Genomic DNA, 18,463 nt, shown 5'->3' on the forward strand with positions numbered 1-18,463 from the left:
TGAAAATTTAGTGGAAGGGATCAATGGTATAATTTTTAAAAATTATAATAATTAAATTAATGATTTTTTAAAATAGAGGAAAGGTTATATTCCACTAAATTATGCAGAATAAATTTCAGTTTGTTAAAAAAAATAATTATGATACTAAAAAGATTTAAAAGGCCAGCATTATGTGTGGTAGCATACAAGCATTCAATCAGAACTAGCCAATCATCAGACCCCACATCATGCGTAAAAATTAACACGTCAATAAACTTGATCGTTTGATGACGTGGCAAATCCCTAGTGGCCAGTATACGTTTGCACGAAGATTCTCTTAAATATAAAGACACGTAGTAAATAATAACGGGACCAAGAAGCAAGTGGGTCCCGGTCAATATAAAATTTGAGCACATGTCGTGACTCGTGCCCAATGTAAAACTAAATGACTCACTGAGTCTGGACTCAGAATGAAACTCGGGTCCTTGTATATTAGGTTTTTATAAATGACAAAGTGCTCTGCAAAACCAGGCCTGGGGTTTTAGACTCTCTCTATTTCTCTCTATCTCTCTCTCTTGCTGGGAAATTTATGTTCTTAAGCTCGGATTGCTCGCTCTATCTGTGTAGCTAGATCTCTGATCAGGTAAATCTCTGTCTTCCAGTTAATTTATTTATTTATTTTTTATTTATTTTTTTTGCCCTCTTTCGCTTCTAATTAATGGAAGTTTGAAGAATTTTGTTAATCCGAAGTGAAATGCAGAGAGCGATTGTTAGGAATGTTTTGAAAGTGATATTTGAAGAGTCTGTATCTGTGACATTGCTTTTGTTCAATTCCAGAGCTGTAAAATTCTTTTTGGGCTGCATGCATTAATCCTGTTTATCTTAAATCTGTGATTTTTGAGTTATTGATGTATGTTTCTCTGATAAGAGCTGAGAGGTTCGTTTAAATTGATTGAGATGTTACTCCCAACTTTTAGGGCTTGCATTAGCTGCAATTTCTAAATGCTTACATGTATATCTTTGTCATATATTCTTTTGCAAGTGTGGTACAGCACAAGGATAACCGAAGAACAAAATTAGGGAGTACATGTTGTGTTGACCACGTATTGGGGGTGCGGAGGCTTCTTTGCCTGTCCTTGTTCGTGCATTTTGTTTTGGATATTTATCCTTTTTTGGGGTGGGAGTGGTATATAATTTGTGTATGCGTGTGTGTGTATGAAAATAGTGCAAGTTATTAAGCATTAGAGTGGAATGTTCTAAAGGAGCCAACCTTGAATAGAAAAATAGAACTTGAACTTTTAAGTGCCAAGTATGATGTTATGATTACCAGATTATTGGTAGTTCCCATTGATGGAAATAACCTAAAGCTTGTTATAGCAAGGTTAGGACGACTTTAAAAGCATATACACATTTGTGTATGTTTTTATGTGAGCTTATGCTTATACAAGCATATGCATTGCATATTGAAGTTACTATTCCTTGGAATCCTGGCTACCTCAACTGCGATCATGCTAGAGGTGGCACTGCTTTTGCTTACCAACTTCTTATCTGATACTTGAAATGTTCTGTTTCTGAGCTTCCATCCACCTATTGTTGGAAACTTGGATGCACTTATTCTTTGCTTTTAAAATTTAGGGCTTTAGAGGTTATTTCTTTTTTTAAAGATGTCTGCATTTCGAGCTTAACTATATTCCTTTTGAGCTTCATCAATACATCTATTCTTCTCTTGGAAATATTGCTGCTATGGATTTTCTAGTGTTATATCACAGCTGACTAATAATTGTTCTTGTTTTTAGGACATTGAACTCCTTAGGAAAAATCATGTTGTAATTAGTGTGAAACTTTGTTTGATTCCGCGTTTTCCTTAGAAACATTTCTTTTTCATGTTTCAAACCTAGAGTAAGTTAAAATGAAAAGAAAAGTGACTATTGCATGATCCTCCTCTGTATTGCTTATTAGGATTAGTCTAAGAGGTTAAGTTTGGAGTGTTATAGAGATGCTTTGTTGTTGATTTGAGGCTGAAACTTGCGTTCTTGTTTCTCTGAATGGGAGGTTAGGCGTTTCAAGTTGCATGGAAGAGAATAATCATTGAAGCTATAATTTGCACATGTATCCAAAGCGTTCTGGTCAAGGAGATGGGCCTGTTGCAAGGCCAGTACGAACAAGTGATAGGCTCCGTAGGAGGCCGAAAGTTTTTAGTCGAACATACTTGTATTACACTCCCACCATCATCCGGAGCAGGAAAGGTAAAACTAAGACAAGGACAGCTGCTTCTCGAATTGCTAAGATGTTGTGTCCATCAAATCGGCCAACACGGAGCCCAAATAATAATGTAAGTGCCTCCATTTGTTTTCCCACATTTCCCTTTTTCTATTATGAACTTTGATGAAAAGTAACTTATGTTGCTGGTTTAAATGACCTTTCCTGCCAATTTAGGACTTGTAGTTGATGCAAGATAGTCTGCAGGTCATAAAATTAATATTGAAATTTGAGGCTTTGTGAATCCTAAAATGGGCAGGAATTTAGTGAGAGGATGGAACTGAGAAGAGAAATTAATAAGAAGAGAAGATTTCTGGGTAGTGAACCATAAATAAAAGATTTAGAAGTGTATTGTAAAATTAGTACTAGAAGCAGGGTTTTGGGAGCTGTTTGCAGATCTGAATTAGGTAAAGTGAACAATGGAATGGCATCACAGCTAATCTTCCTTAGGCATATCACCCAAGGTTTTGTAGGTATCAAACATAGGGTTGAACACTTGAACTGCGTGACAGAAGTCCAAGCATAATTGCCAGAAAATGTATTGGTCAAAATTGTCCAAAACATTACAAACTTGGGTAATTATGATTTAAAAAGTAATCATTAACCTTTAGGAATTTGGACTCTAAAGGTAAGCATTAACCTTTAGGTAAAGCAAAAAGTCATTAACCAATAAGGACTCTAAAGAAAGACTCCTATTGGAATCTACAACTTTCAAGCAACTATGAAATTTATGAAATTCTCTGTAACTTAAATAAGGACTAATAACAGCTAATATATTTAAATAGACAATTGAGTAAAACTCTAGAAGAACTAGAAGGAACTCTATATTTCCCAATACCTTTACAAATTATATTAAAATTGGACCGTAATCTTAAGCTTCCTGAGTATTTGATCATGTTCCAGTATTCCATGGCTACATCATTCTCTCTAAGTTGGAAAGAACTCAACCTCGAACTTTGAACTGTCCAAGTAGCAAAAGTGAAAATATCGTAATTGACAATGTTGCCTTCTTGGTTGCCTACAAGAATAGAAACATGTGAAACTGCCTTTGGATTTGCTAATGAACTTAGTTGGAATAATAAAATCCATAATTTTGAACATTAGCTTCAAGCAACATATCTATCTTCTTCGACATCTTGAACAATGAATCCAAACCCCTTTGTTCCTTATATATTTTGTTGAATAGCATTCTTGGCAGAGAATTTCTTTATTGATGCTCAATCTCCTTTTGATGGAGCAGGTTTTGTTGTTGAAGTTTTTGATATAGTGATTCTAGCTTGTTTGGTTTCTGTTCTAGCTTATAGTCATGATGCTTAGGCTCTTCTAGTTGTTGCCTCTTTTCTTCCACCTTTGTTAGTTGCTGGTGAGGCTCATCTAGGTGTATCACATATTTAGCATGCCATCCAAAACTTCCTGCATGCAATCTCGCTTATGCTTTTGGTTTTGGAGAAGTTGTATTTTTTTTATATATATACATGTATTTTCAAAGTCGTAATTTTGAACCCAGAAATTGGTAGATTACAATCAAATTCTAGTGTTGTTCCTTTTGTTGCTCGACTTCGAATGCTTGACTCTTCATAATATCAAGCAATTGGCATATTGCCCCTTTAAAGGTATACGTCCTATGGTAATATTTTCCTAATATTTTGGCTGAGAGATACATATATAACTTAGCTTACATCTTTTGCCACATAACAGTTGATGGCTGGTTTAGTCTTTTTGTTACCACCATATTTTTGCTACTCTAGTGAATTTCATCTTTGCAAACCTCACTTCTTGATCTTCCTCCATGCTATAGTTGCAATGCATGATTCAATAGAATTCAACTAATCACAAAATAAAGTAGGATCCAACAAACTTCAAAAGTAGGAACCTCTATCTCTCATATCAACATTGTTTGTTGTATATCTTTGGTTGAAACTATCCCTATCATGTCTAGGTCCAGTTTCGGGATCTTGACTAGCTCTATTCCATGCTTTTTAAGAAAGAATTTGACTAGTTGTCACTCTTACTTCTTGTGGAGATGAAATGAAATTTGAATTTAGTTTTACATTCATCGGCATAGTTGAAAAGACAAAGCATAAACTTCTAGGATCCTGAAGCTCTGGTCCCAAACTGATTGAGGATAAGTTGTTAGTTTTAGAGTTAGTGTTCAAATTCAAGGCCTTGTGAAGGCTAAATGAGCAGAAATTTAGGAGACTTTAGGGTTTGTGAAATGGAGCTAAGAAGGAAAAATGAACTAGAATAGAAGACTTGTAGGCTCTGAACAGTAAGATGAAAGTTTAGAAAAGTATAGGTTTGGGAACTAAATTAGTACAAGTAGATTTTGGACATTTGCGGGACTAAATTAGGCAAAATGAACAATAGAATAATTTAGGCTTCATACCTAAAGTGACTTAGAATTATGCCAAGTTTTCATTGGCATTACACCTAGGGTTGGATTGCATCACACAATTGAAGCATAATTGATAGAATATTGATTGATCATAACTGCCCAACAACATTATAAATTCAGGCATATATGGACTTGGTAAAAGTAATCTGTTAGAGAGTTGAAACGTAAATCCCAAAAATCGGAGCAGAATAACCAGTAAAGAACCTCTAGGAAATAATGCTGGGACCTAAGCTGAATGCCACCAGCACAACTTTCATATAACTTCACTATCTCTTTCAAGATTTTAACAAGAAGGATAGCAATAAAATGATTCCCTGGAGAAAATATCCTGAACTAGAATAACTAGCCCACAGCTATGCTGTAAATTCTTAAGAAGACAAAAGATGCTCTGTTTCCCCTACAATACCCTTATTTATACACAATAAAACCCTACAGCTCTCATGCACAAATATCTCCGGGAACCTCTCTAAAGGTTAATACAGCTGTGCCAATTCCAGAAGATTCTGTTTTCTCTTCCCTGGGCCAACTTTCTCACTTTCTCACGGTAGTAAACTCTTAAGGGTCTTGGGCCTGTCCTGGACTCTTCTGATCCAATACCTGATCTGTTATCCAGCCTGCTATCATAATCCTTAACCTTGAAGTGTAATCCTTAACCTTTCAGGTTTGGATAATAAAAATGAACCATAGCCTTTTGGTAATCCCAAAAAGTAATCATTAATCAACAAGGACTACATAAAGACTCCTAAGAGATCCAGATCTTTCCAACAATTGTGAAGTGGAAAAAAAAACAATGACTTAAATAAAGGATCACCAACTAATATATTTAAACAGACACATGTAAAATTCTAAAAGAACTAGAAAGCGCTCTTTAATTTCCTTTGTAGACTCTATATTAGAACTGAACCATAATACTAAGCTTCTTGAGTATCTGGCTATGTATTTCTTGAATTCCTTAGCTTCATCAATAGTTATCATGTGTGCATGGTTTGGATTTTCATGCTTTGTCATATGCATGATTCAGTGATGGTGTTAATTTTGTACCACAAATATGCATTTCATGTTCAGAATATTGCATTTCAAGCACATACCTCCATGTAGGCAACCTTTGAGTCCGAATCATGATCTTTGCCTATCTTGTAAGGACACATTTAAACATTTGTATTCTTCTGCTAGGCATTCTCCATTATGAAGTTCAAATGAGTATTGTGTTTTTTTGTTGTGTTTGATAATTTTCTGTACATTTCATTGTACAAGGATGTACCCTAATATGATCATTTGGTTTTTGGTTGAATTACCATTCTTAGGTTGGAGATTAGGGCCCCTCAAGAATAAGATTAAGTTTCAAGTGTTAAAAGGCCAATCACAGAGCTACATGGTGGAAGGAGAGGGCCATGCCCCCTTCCCCCTAAAATAATTGAAAATTTTTCTTCTCATTTTCCTGTGATGCATAGATGAAGTTTGAAACACTTACAGAGTCTTGGTTCATTTGATCTCCCTCAAGTTATTTTATTTTTTAATGTTTTTCTGGTACAGTATTAGCCATAAAAAGCACCTCTATAAAACAGAAGTTATAGAACATAGATATATAATTGGGCGAAAAATAAGGGAATCATGAAAAGTGTTTTTTGAATTTTTTTATGCTATATAATAGATTTTTGTTTCCCTTCTCTGTGTATATTTATTTATTTGTTTTTATAAGAATTGTTACTTTTATGTATTAATTTTTTTGCCTATGGCCCCCTCAGATTAAAATGTGCTAGCTCTGCCACTGCAAAAGGCCAATCTATTGGAGCAAAAAAAATTGCCAAATTGTCCCTGATATTGTAATGCATATATATATGAAAAAGGAGTAGAAAATTAACATCTTTGATCTTTAGATTGTTTTCAAGGGCACCTATTCGTAGATCAAAATATCTTATTTATCTGGCTTAGTCTCCATCAAGACAAATATTTCAGTTTCCTGGTTAGACAACTATAAAGAGCAGAAAATTAACATCTTTGAATTTTACTGTTACAAAGCGCACCTATTCTTGGATTAAATGTCTTATTATCTGGTTTAGTCTCCATGAAGAGAAATATTTTAGTTTCCTAGATAGACAACTATGTAGATTTTGTTGATATTACATTTTTCAGGTGTGTATTTTTTCTCTGTTGATTAAATTCAAAAGTCCATTCCCTTTGTCCTCTGGGTTAAGCATTCTAAGCTATGTGCTGCTTTCTCATTCATGACAGTCAGTGGCAACCAATCTTCGACGCTCTACCAGAAAGAGGAGGATTTCTGTAAATCTTGAAGATTATACAGACAGTTCGGGATCAGAAGATGAAGACTTGATGGTGAGGAACTATACTCACGAATGCATGTGGTTTTTATAAGGATTAATAAAATTGTCTCTCGGCTTTAATGTGTTTCAGCACAAACACTGTAACAAATGGAAAATAGCTGGTCTGTCTCTTGATTTGTTGTGTACCTTTCCTTTTATGTAATGCTTTGGTTAACTTTATTTTCAGAAACCAACTTATCGAACCTTGAGGAACCGAATTGATAATAATGTCAGTCAGGATGAGTTATCATCTCCAAAGTTTAAGAAGATTGTGAATACCAGATCAACCCCTCGACGTGAAGGATTACGACCGCGTGGTTCAAAAACAGTTGCAAGAGAACAATTGAATTTAGAATCTGGTGATGAACATGAAACTTTTGAGAAGGTTGTTGAGGATGAAACTGAAAATGGGAATGAACTTGATGATAATGATGCAGATGATGGTCAGAATGATGATGAGGCTGAGGATGAGGGTGATGGAGAGGGTGAAGATGAAGGAGAGGAAGATGGTGATGATGAAGAAGGTGAAGAGGAAGAACAGGAAGGAAGGAGGAGATATGATCTCCGAAATCGTGCTGATGTCCGTAGGCTTTCTATGGAAGAAGGAAAGCAAAGACCACGATCTCCGAGGAGGGTATTGCATCAAGGATTAGGGACTAGGGTTAATAGGGATGTAAGGAAGGGTGGATCACGAGTTCACAAGCGTCATCGTATGACTAGAGCTGAAGATTCTGATGATTCCCTGCTTGTGGATGAGCTGGACCAGGGACCTGCTATTCCTTGGTCTCGAGGAGGGAGCAGATCTGGTCCACCTTGGCTCTTTGGGGGACTAGATGTCCATGGGACTACAGCATGGGGATTGAATGTGGCTGCATCTGGTTGGGGTCATCAGGGTGATTCTATTCCTACATTAACTTCTGGGATTCAAACTGCTGGGCCAAGCTCTAAGGGAGGGGCAGATATTCAACCTTTACAAGTTGATGAGAGTGTAAGTTTTGATGAGATAGGTGGGCTTTCAGAATACATTGATGCTTTGAAGGAGATGGTATTTTTCCCCCTGCTATATCCCGATTTCTTTGCCAGCTACCATATCACCCCACCAAGGGGAGTATTGTTATGTGGTCCTCCTGGCACTGGCAAAACATTGATTGCCAGAGCATTAGCTTGTGCTGCTTCAAAAGCTGGTCAGAAGGTTAGTTTTTACATGCGTAAGGGTGCTGATGTACTTAGCAAATGGGTGGGTGAGGCTGAAAGACAACTGAAATTGCTTTTTGAGGAGGCACAAAGGAACCAGCCTTCCATAATCTTTTTTGATGAAATAGATGGACTTGCTCCAGTGAGGTCAAGCAAACAAGAGCAGATACACAATTCTATTGTTTCCACTTTGCTTGCTTTGATGGATGGTCTAGATTCTCGTGGACAAGTTGTTTTGATTGGAGCAACCAACAGAGTCGATGCCATTGATGGAGCTTTGCGTCGCCCTGGTCGTTTTGATCGTGAATTTAACTTTCCTTTGCCTGGTTGTGAAGCACGTGCTGAAATACTAGACATTCACACTCGAAAATGGAAGCAACCTCCTTCAAAAGAACTAAAATTGGAACTTGCAGCTAGTTGTGTTGGGTATTGTGGTGCTGATTTAAAGGCCCTATGCACTGAAGCTGCCATCCGTGCTTTTCGTGAAAAATATCCACAAGTGTATACAAGTGACGATAAGTTTCTGATTGATGTTGACTCGGTCAAGGTTGAAAAGTATCATTTTATTGAGGCCATGTCCACAATTACCCCTGCTGCTCACAGGGGTGCTGTTGTGCATTCTAGGCCATTGTCTTTAGTAATTGCACCATGTTTGCAAAGACATCTCCAGAAAGTCATGAATTGTATTTCCGATATATTTCCCCCCCTTGCAGTGTCATCAGAATTTACGAAGCTTTCTATGCTATCTTATGGGTCTGCAATTCCTCTTGTGTACAGGCCACGGCTTTTGCTGTCTGGTGCTGAAGGTTCTGGCCTGGTAATTATCTTGAAATCTCTGGTCATTATAGGAACCTCAAACTAAATATACTTACTGAAATAGTTTAACAGGATCATCTTGGGCCTGCAATTTTACATGAACTGGAAAAATTTCCTGTTCATTCTCTTGGACTTCCATCTCTTCTTTCAGATCCTAGTGCAAAGACACCAGAGGAAGCATTGGTACATATATTTGGTGAAGCGAGAAGGACAACACCTTCAGTCCTTTATATACCCCACTTAAATCTTTGGTGGGATAATGTAAGCTCTTTATCTATTTATTTATTTTTCTTATGTGGGGAGGGGAGAACATGTTAATTATCTAAAAGAGCATGAACTTTGGCAAAATTTATTATTGTGGCCAATTCTTTGGAAATGCATTTTTATGGCCATAGTTTATGTATCATTTACATTTGGATTCAAACCCTAGCGTTCCTTTTCAGATCATGAAATGTCCATTAAAATAATATTTCTTAAAGCCATATTACTCCATTAGGCTTAAATGAGAACCATGTTTGACTTGATATGAACTCCATTAGATATAAAGAAAAAAGAAAGTTAGTTGATAAGTCTTATTATCTTAATGGTCCTACTTGAATAATATTTTTAACCTAATATGAACTCTATTATATCAATAAAAGCTTCCTTGATATATATTATTAGTTCAATGGCCACATTATCAGCTAGAATGAAATTTTAGATTTGATACAATTGTAATTGATAATTTGATATATGACTTAATAGTCCATATAATGCATTTTCAAATAATTGACACTAACTGTAAATTTGTCTAAATATGTACATTTTTGGTCTCCTTCCCCCAACTTTTATTGTGTCTGATCTGATTTAATGCAGTTGACCAAGAATGCTTGAATTTTGTGACTCTGTTCTGTTGCTTCTAGTAACATGTTGCTGATCCAATATATTTAAAATCAATGATGTCCTTGTGCTGTATAATCTGAGTTCATTAACCCTGATATTTCAGGCACATGAACAGCTCAGGGCTGTTCTATTGACTCTATTGGAAGAATTGCCATCCGATTTGCCAATTCTATTGCTCGGAACTAACACAGAACAACCCAATGTCCCTGATACGCAGCCACCTCCAGTATTTGCGCAACGTTCCATGTATGTCTTGTGTTTTGAAACAACTGCTAATTGCACTTTCGGATGCATAATTTGATTGTCCGTAAATCTCATTTGCAAGGACAAATCTTGCATTTTATTGAAAAATCTTACTTTTTTAATTAAACATCATAAGATCATATATTGTCTGTGGCATTCTGCTTCTGGAAGTCTTATGATGGCATTTTTCTTTTCCATTTTTTCCAAATAACGACACATTTACTTTCTTATAACTTGTGAGATTAAGTTGGATCCTATACAGATAATCCTATACTATGGGTGAAAAATGTCATGTTAAGGCATGGAAAACCATCTAATGCAAGCTTAAATACCTTAAAAATACTTTAGTGGGCATTTAGAGCATCTCTGACATAGGATTGCTCACAGAACTGAATATTGAGCTGGATTTAAGTTGTTTGAAACCTAGAATGAGACTGTAGGTGGTCAATTAGGGTTTTATAAGAAGGGGATTGAGAAGCAAAACTAAACCCGAAATGCAAATTAGGAGTTGCGAATAATAACACGCAAACAGTAAAATAAGGGCGTAGGCTTCACACCTAAACTTCCCTGGTAATCACCCCTGGGTTAGAATTGCATTGCACAATTCAAAGAATTTTGCTCTTTGTATTTGTTCAGTAACAAAACTAAGTATAAGCAATGCAATCATAGGTATTTGTAGACTTCCATTAATACTAGTTTTTCAAGATATTGAAATCCAAAACTAAATCTAAATCTCCAAGGGATTTGCACCAAGGAGAACTATAACAACATTATTATCCCAAATCTACATGGATGCTAACTATACTTAAAATTAAAGATAAAGATTTCTAAAGGTATCAGGACAACTTCTCCAGCAAATCTGGAAATTATGAAATAACCTTGAAACTAATGGACCAGCAGCTAACATATTTAAATTAGACATACAAATAAGAACTAGAAAAAATTATGTACTATCCCAAGGAAACCCATTATTACATCTGAATCATAACTCTAAGTTTCTTGGGTTTTTGAATTTCTACTCATCTGCATCAATCTTGACTAAGGTCTATTTGAAATTTAAATTCCAAACATTATGTTGCTTCACATTAATGGTATTTTGTTTTTGCCATTCAAAACTTGATTCTAATAAATTTGTAGAATTTGTTCTTTAATGTATTTGTAGCTATAATTTTTTTTTATAAAAAAAATAGTGTATATATAGTAAGAGATTTACTTTTATTTTCAGCTATCAAGTGGACCTACCGACAACTGAAGAAAGATCTTTGTTTTTTAACCATTTAATTGAAGCTGCCTTGTCAGTCTTGTTAGTGGGTATAACAGAGAAATCCAAAGAATCAGTGTCCCTTCCTGATCTTCCCAAGGTACCAAAAGTGGCAAGTGGCCCAAAGGCCTCAGAGTTAAAAGCCAAGGTAGAAGCTGAGCAGCATGCCCTTCGCCGAATGCGTATGTGCCTCAGAGATGTTTGCAATCGGTAAGATGACCTTTAGTTTGCTCTACTCTGTTCCTTGAATATTTTTTTTCATAATATCTGGACCTTGTCCAACCTTGTAATTACATAATAAATTGTAACTTGCCTCCTGGCATTCAACAACAATTTTTGGTGCCTCTAATCATGTGGCATTTTCATATTAGGACTGTACTTTAAATTATGAAATAGACATATGGCATGTTAATTCAGTATGTTTCATCTTTTCTTTTTAATCTAGAAATCAAATAGATGATGTCATTGAGCATGCTTCTATTCTCCAAGTACATTAATCCAAATGTAGGCTAAAGGGAGGGAAGATTCAGATTTGATGTTCAGGAAGTAGTATTTTGAAATAAACACAACCATACAGAGTGAAGTAATTTCAATGTCCTGATTTTGATATTTTGATTATTAGCAGTACTGCAGTAGAATGTGCAACATGTTGGTCAATCTCTTTTCCTTGTTAAGCAATGGAAGCAGGTGCCTGTAGTTAACTTGATGAGTTAGAACCAAGTAACGACCAAATTCTTTGGACTAACAAATAAATATAGAATACTGTCAAGTTCACATAATTTTATTGGTAAACAATAATGTGTTTAAACAGCAAAACAACTGATAGGAAATGACAAATTGATTTGTCTTCTTTTTTTGCAGGATATTGTATGATAAACGGTTTAGTGCCTTCCATTATCCTGTCACAGATGAGGATGCTCCAAATTATCGCACCATAATCCAGAATCCTATGGACTTGGCTACTCTGCTGCAGCGTGTTGACTGCGGTCAGTATATTACATGCTCAGCATTCTTGCAAGATATTGATCTAATCGTGACCAATGCAAAGGTTTGTCCATTAGTGTGTTTTTTCCCTTCTAACTGAACCTATTATTCCATTTCTATCGTAGTTATGATTATGCATCAATACACAATGAGATATGTTCAAGTTAAAATTGCTAGCGTTTATAATTCTATTTAATTCTTTCAATTATCATTTTAGTCTGGATAGTGCAAAATTGGTAGCAACCATATCCAAGGGGTGGGAATCTAGGCTAGGATGTATATCTATGCTGATACTGCATAGAATATATGCTGCCTTTTACGTTTATAATGCATGCTTGTACCAGTACTTTCGCAATTTTCTTAGGGCGTCTGTGATATCACCTGTACATTAACCATCCATCTCATATTCTCTTGTTATGTTGCATTCAAAGATCTGGATATGGACTGGATTCCAAGCTGACCTTTCTTCTCTCTCAATTTCAGATGTATAATGGAGACGATTACAATGGTGCCAGGATTGTTAGTAGGGCATATGAGCTTCGGGATGCAGTGGGTTCTTTTGTTCTTTTCTTTCCTACCCTTGTACCTTCCACCTTCCTCTTAGGGTCTAACGCAAATCTGTCATTTTTTTTCAGGTACATGGAATGCTGTCCCAGATGGACCCAGCACTCGTTGCATACTGTGACAAGATTGCTGCCCAAGGGGGTCCAGTTCATGTACCAGATGATTTAGGGGGATCTATTTTCCCGTCAACCCCTGTTGTGCAGCTGGCAGCTGTTACCAGAGCAAGTGCCCGACTACGTAATGTACAGCCAGAGGTTAATCTGGATCAAAGCTACGAGGCTTTGAAAAGGCAGAAGAAAAACGTTGATTCAGGTATGGTTGTTCATTACTTTGGTATTTGGTTTTTTATGTAGAAGAAAAACGTTCATGTTGCTAATGCTGTTCAAGTTTCCTAGTGATATAAACATACACGTCTTAAATCTCGAAATCGGTAGTGTCTTGTTGGTGCAGTATTCTGAATTAATTTACAATACTGCTCCAAAATTTAGAAATCCCTGTCAGCAAGCCACCTCCAGATAAAAGATGTGCCAGTTTCTTAGTTAGAGGTGGCTGTTACTGTACTGTTATGTAATTTCCTTTGGCTGTTTCATGATATAGGCCAATTCTTTTTAGGAACACAGAATATACACTGTTAAACTATGAATAGGCCCTGCAGTCGGAACTGGCAAACAGTTACTGGATCCATCTTGGTTACTGCATCAATTAAGCTATAATTTTCTCCTTTTTTTTCCCCTTTTTTCTTTGGGATGAATAATATCACCTCTTAATGGCATTATGCTTTTAATGATGGTAGCTTTGATGGCAGAAGAAAAATCCAGGCATCAAGATGCAGTACAGGTAGAGACAGTAGCAAATGAAACAGATCCTGAAAGGCCAGAATCCCCAGCTGCTGAACCCAATAGGCTGGAAACCTCCAGAGAAGCTTCTGTTCATACTGAACCAAGTGGATCCCAAGATGCTACTATGTTGGATGCCGAAATATCAAGCAAAATCCAGTATGTGAAGCAGCTATTTGTGGACCGCACAGAAAATTATGGCATTCCACAGCTTGAGAGGCTTTACACCCGTATAATGAAGGGCGTCTTTGAAACCAAGGACAAAGAGAAAATTGAAGACGACCCCAAGCACTCAATTTTGAAGTTTTTGGTGAAATTTGCCGAGGACGAGTCAAATTTCTGAACTAGATATCTTTTTTCTTTTCCTTTTTTAAATTTCTTAGATAAAAAAAAGGGAATCTTGCAGTTAGTTGATGTAAAGTCGGGATTTTCTTTTCAATGCAAAAGTTATTGAGTGAAAAAAGTAGCTCCATCTCCTCTCAAAGTCTTTGGCATTTCCATAAAGAAAGAAATTTAAGTCTGTTATAACGAGCAGGTCAAAGGACTAGTTATATACATGTGTAGCATTCCTATCTATTTTCCTTTCCCCCAATTTCTATTTTTCCTCTGAAGGGGGTTGGGAGAAACATCAAAATATGCTAAAATCTTTGTTAACTCTAAAACTGATACTAATCTTCAATTGCAATCCAGCTGTCGGGATTCCATGTTAGGTTCAAGGAAATTCGACTAAAGTCAATTTTACTGCCGGACTATGTTTGGTTCATTACGCAATTTGACCAACATCAGTGCAGCAGCTGAATCTCTTGCTTCATGTGGATGGGGATGCAACTCGCCATCACTTGAATGCTCAAAATCTATCCCTTTCAAAATTACATTGGCCTGGAATCCACCTTCAAAGACAATAACCACACTAGCTTTAAGTCGAATTCAATGGTTATAGGCTAACAAGGCTTTCAATAGTCCAACAATCAAGGATTGAATTACTACTTACCATCTATTGCAGTCACACGGTAAGTTGGTAATATCCAATTGTTTTGGTAACATAAATCATCCAATTCCTGCAGGTGAACATACGACTTAATTTGCCATGTTTCAAGACAACGAAAGTGCGATAAAGACATGTTAATGAAGAATTATGAAGATTCTACTAGAAGTTCATTAGTTTAGTTTTTTCTTTCTTTCCAGATTCACACGCTAATTAGGTAAGCCATCATATGCAGTAAATCCACAAACTACCACCTGCCCTATGAATTGTGCACCTAATGTCTAGGATTAACAGTTGGTCCCCAATATACAGACGCAAGAATACCATCATGAAAGAACAATTAAGTACAGAGAATCAATAGTGACATTCCTAGAACTATTGACCATGTATAGCACTCCAATGGTTGATATAGTTTGAGAGTTTTTACCACAAGCAAAGAAAGTAAAGAAGCAAACACTTGCCTGAGAAGGATTTGGCGTATTGGATATATCGGCAGGCAAACTCTTTCTGTCGATAAATTTAGGTGGGGATTTGTCCTTGCCATGTTGATAAGTAGATTCTTGGCCAAGACTTCTCAAGGATACATCGTTACAGCATTCTATAAGGGATTCTAACTTCACAGCCAAATCACCTTCATCGCCTATTATTAGATCAGAAAGGGAAAAATACAACTTCAGGTTGTCTTTAAACCGGACTGAAAGGTTGAAACCTCATGAAAGTAAGGACAAAATGAATTAAAAGAAAACTGATGGAGCTGTTAAACTGCTGTGTGTGCTTGATCCGTCCAGTAAGTGCACGTAGATAATGCCCCCAATATGATTATAAGCACATAAAATCTGCCTATGAGCAATGTGACTGGACTGAAATGAAAAGCAAAATGAAAGAGACAAGTCATGGAGACATTTCATTCTTTCTCCACAAAATGGATTTCGTTTCTTATTTCCTATCAGAATCCTTCACGATATGACATTAATTGGAACCCGAGTTATAGGGATGAATCAGAAGGCAAATCAAAAGTTTTAAGTCAGTATAATTCTCAAGGTTCTGATTTGTCCATTATACATAAGGGAAAAGGATGAATCAAATAAAGAGAGAGAAACCAAACCATACCATTCAAAATTGTCTGCATACTTTTATCACACTGTGCAATCTGATCTTGTATGTCACGCAGCTGAAAACACTGCATATATATTCAAACATTTAACGTGCACAGGAAGAAGTTAAGCCAAGGATGGTGTGAAATATGCAAACACAAAATTTAAATTACTAAGAATAAATATATATAATTTTATAATTCAGTTCTTAAAATTCATGAACAATCACCCTTTTCAATTATTCAACCAAGTATATACATATAACTTGCAAATAGGTTCCAAACAACAATTGATTCACACGTTGGACTATGACTTAATAACTTAACCGAGTATTGTCAAGGCCTAATAGCACAAAAAATTCAAACCTTTTCAATCTTTTGCAATTTAATCCACTAGTTTCAATTTCGGCACAATTGACCAAAATTTTAAAATTTTAAAAAAATTTATCTAGATTTTGAATTCATAATGTGGAACATGTGCCCGATCTTAAGGGGCATGCCACCTGACTTTCTGACTTTTTTTATCATTAAGTGAGATGAGTCACCTTCCACATTATAATTAAATCTCAACTTGGATTTAAAATTTTTAGGAGATTTATAATTTAGTCCATGGATATTACCATTATTTACAAGTTAATCCTTGCATTTTTACAAACTCATTAAAATATCCTTACCTTTTATTTTCATCAGCACAAAGGTCTTTCTATCAACCTTTATTCAATTTTGCCGTTAAAAAACTGTGAAAAGACCAAAGTACCCTTATTATTTAATTTAATTAATTTTCCCTTCTCTTTTTTTTTTTTGGCTTTTTCTCTTCAAACTTCATAAGCCCTACGTTTTTTCTTGAACCAAAGACAATTAAGGAATTACCACTACTTAAGAGGATTTTTTCACATATATGGGATTTTATCAACTGTTTTGTGCATTTCTGATAATCTTTATTTTTTTCCTTGTATTCTTGTTTGTTTATCCCGAATATGGAGTCAAATCAATACAAATAAAATAAATTGTGATTTAAAACTTCGTTCTAATTATTTCTTCCATTAGACATTGTATTATAAAATGAAATATTAAGAAAAAGATACAATATTATTAATTTTAAAGATATAAAGTTCTTTAAATAATTTGCAAAAGTAAAATTTATTATTTTAAAATTTGACAACAATTTAACAATTACTTGTAAGCATTAATAAAAAAAGATCATTATTTTAATATATTTTATTCGTTAGATCATTTGAATACAACTTGACTAAAATTCTGTATTCGTATAATGTTAATTTAAATTAATTTAATTGCATTTCAGTCCCCCGGGTGAACTTTTGACCCATCACCCTCTATTTGGTTCAAAGGCTCGACTAAGACTTGAAACAATGCTATTGCTAATTACCATCTGATGACCGCTGGATTCCTTCACCCCGGACCAGGGGCTTGACCACAGCCCAAGGCCCATGACGTAGAGGCCCACACACCTGATATACATAACAAGCCTGGCTCATCCAACCTTCAAGGCCGGGCTCGACCTCTCCTCCTCACTCAAGCCGGCCCGGCCCGCACGAAGCAGGCCCTCTTCACTCAGGCTTAGCATCCGGCCCAACTCTCAACCCAGCCCAGGATCCGGAATAATATTCACCAGACAGCCTGGCAGATCCGCTCGAACGTACGCACGAGGAGAATCAGAGGCCGTTACGCATGGAGCAGGCGGCTGATACCCTAGTACCTCCGAATCCGCATGGCAGAGACGCGTGGCCCAATCCTGGAGAGACCTTTACACGTCACCAGCAAGCAAGACAATGTATAAAAGAGGAGTCCCCTCCTCAGGAAACTTAGGCCTTATTCAGTAATACAAAACCCTTGTAAAACCCTATTCTATTGGATCTCAGATCATCAATTGGCGCCGTCTGTGGGAAACGAAGGAGATCTTTTCATCACCGGAGTTTTCACTTTCAAAACCCACTGAGATCCACGATGGCAAACCACCAAGAAAGTAACCTTAATATTCCAAATGACCTGAGCTCTGCCCAAGATGGGCAGCAGTTCTACTTTTCTAGCCCTACAACGTTGAATAACCAAACACCTATTTCTCTTAATCCCTCGCCAAGCTTGGTAGGGAATACTCCCACCATGACCCTGTCTAACCAAGACATTCAAACCATGGCTCTCCAGCTACAAACCACTGCTCACTGGTTGGGGCAGATAATGCAACAAAGGGGACTCAGCACCCCGGTAAACGCACTCCCAGTAGTGGAGGAACCCAGAACCGATGAACCCCAACCTACCTCTGCCCGCCTCCAAACTAACAACCACGATGCCGGAGAGGAGGAAGAACCGGAGGCCCGAATCCATGGGAGAAGGGCAAGAGAGTTGATAGAAAATGAAGAGGTGAACGGCTATTCTGTTGAAACAACCAGGGAAACGGGAACTGAAACAGAGGAGGAAGAATGTAGTTTGGGCAAAAGATCCAGCCCGGAAGACGAGAAAATGAACCAAAAGCTGAAAAGGTTGAAGGAGCAGCTCCTAGCCGAGTTAGGTAAGAAAGATCAGAGTCAAACCTCCTTGCCTACTTCTTCTCCCTTCTCAAAGTTAATGCAACAGGAGACCGTTCGCAAAAAGTTTATGATGCCGCCTATGGCGGCCTATAATGGGGCTGGTAA

General features: G+C 36.6%; 2 protein-coding genes across 6 annotated transcripts in view; one reads left to right on the forward strand and one right to left on the reverse strand.

Annotated features, from left to right (window-relative positions):
• Positions 1 to 464: 464 nt before the first annotated feature.
• LOC110613559 (ATPase family AAA domain-containing protein At1g05910) lies at positions 465 to 14,238 on the forward strand. 3 transcript variants are annotated; one of them, XM_021754754.2, is made up of 11 exons: positions 465 to 622; positions 2,037 to 2,311; positions 6,866 to 6,967; positions 7,142 to 8,965; positions 9,037 to 9,225; positions 9,950 to 10,092; positions 11,315 to 11,560; positions 12,212 to 12,398; positions 12,818 to 12,883; positions 12,970 to 13,210; positions 13,692 to 14,238. In XM_021754754.2, the coding sequence occupies exons 2-11, from the start codon at positions 2,087 to 2,089 to the stop codon at positions 14,075 to 14,077; spliced, it is 3,609 nt and encodes a 1,202-aa protein (XP_021610446.1). In that variant the 5' UTR covers positions 465 to 622; positions 2,037 to 2,086; the 3' UTR covers positions 14,078 to 14,238. The 3 variants fall into 3 exon arrangements, with proteins under 3 accessions (XP_021610446.1, XP_021610449.1, XP_021610447.1); XM_021754757.2 differs by having other exon boundaries at positions 13,704 to 14,238; XM_021754755.2 differs by having other exon boundaries at positions 501 to 622; positions 2,032 to 2,311.
• The window catches only part of LOC110613561, a 33,566-nt gene continuing 29,311 nt past the window's right edge, over positions 14,209 to 18,463 (reverse strand). Inside the window, exons 8-12 of one of the 3 annotated variants that reach the window (XM_043955815.1) lie at positions 15,830 to 15,899; positions 15,181 to 15,359; positions 14,726 to 14,792; positions 14,493 to 14,624; positions 14,209 to 14,444 (exon numbers count right to left, since the gene is read on the reverse strand). In XM_043955815.1, coding sequence (XP_043811750.1) covers positions 14,410 to 14,444; positions 14,493 to 14,624; positions 14,726 to 14,792; positions 15,181 to 15,359; positions 15,830 to 15,899 — 483 coding nt within the window. In that variant the 3' untranslated portion in view covers positions 14,209 to 14,409. Of the gene's footprint in view, positions 14,625 to 14,725; positions 14,793 to 15,180; positions 15,360 to 15,829; positions 15,900 to 18,463 lie in introns of all 3 variants that reach the window. The other 2 variants (XM_021754761.2, XM_021754758.2) reach the window with 2 other exon arrangements.

This window comes from Manihot esculenta, chromosome 4, assembly GCF_001659605.2.
Source record: "Manihot esculenta cultivar AM560-2 chromosome 4, M.esculenta_v8, whole genome shotgun sequence".
Lineage (NCBI taxonomy): Eukaryota > Viridiplantae > Streptophyta > Magnoliopsida > Malpighiales > Euphorbiaceae > Manihot > Manihot esculenta.

Excerpts from the sequence above, each read along its gene's own strand:
- LOC110613559 (XM_021754754.2), top strand. The coding sequence starts at position 2,087 with ATGTATCCAAAGCGTTCTGGTCAAGGAGATGGGCCTGTTGCAAGGCCA. Across the intron at positions 9,226-9,949 it reads TAAATCTTTGGTGGGATAAT|GCACATGAACAGCTCAGGGC; the intron begins GTAAGCTCTTTA and ends CTGATATTTCAG. Across the intron at positions 11,561-12,211 it reads CTCAGAGATGTTTGCAATCG|GATATTGTATGATAAACGGT; the intron begins GTAAGATGACCT and ends CTTTTTTTGCAG.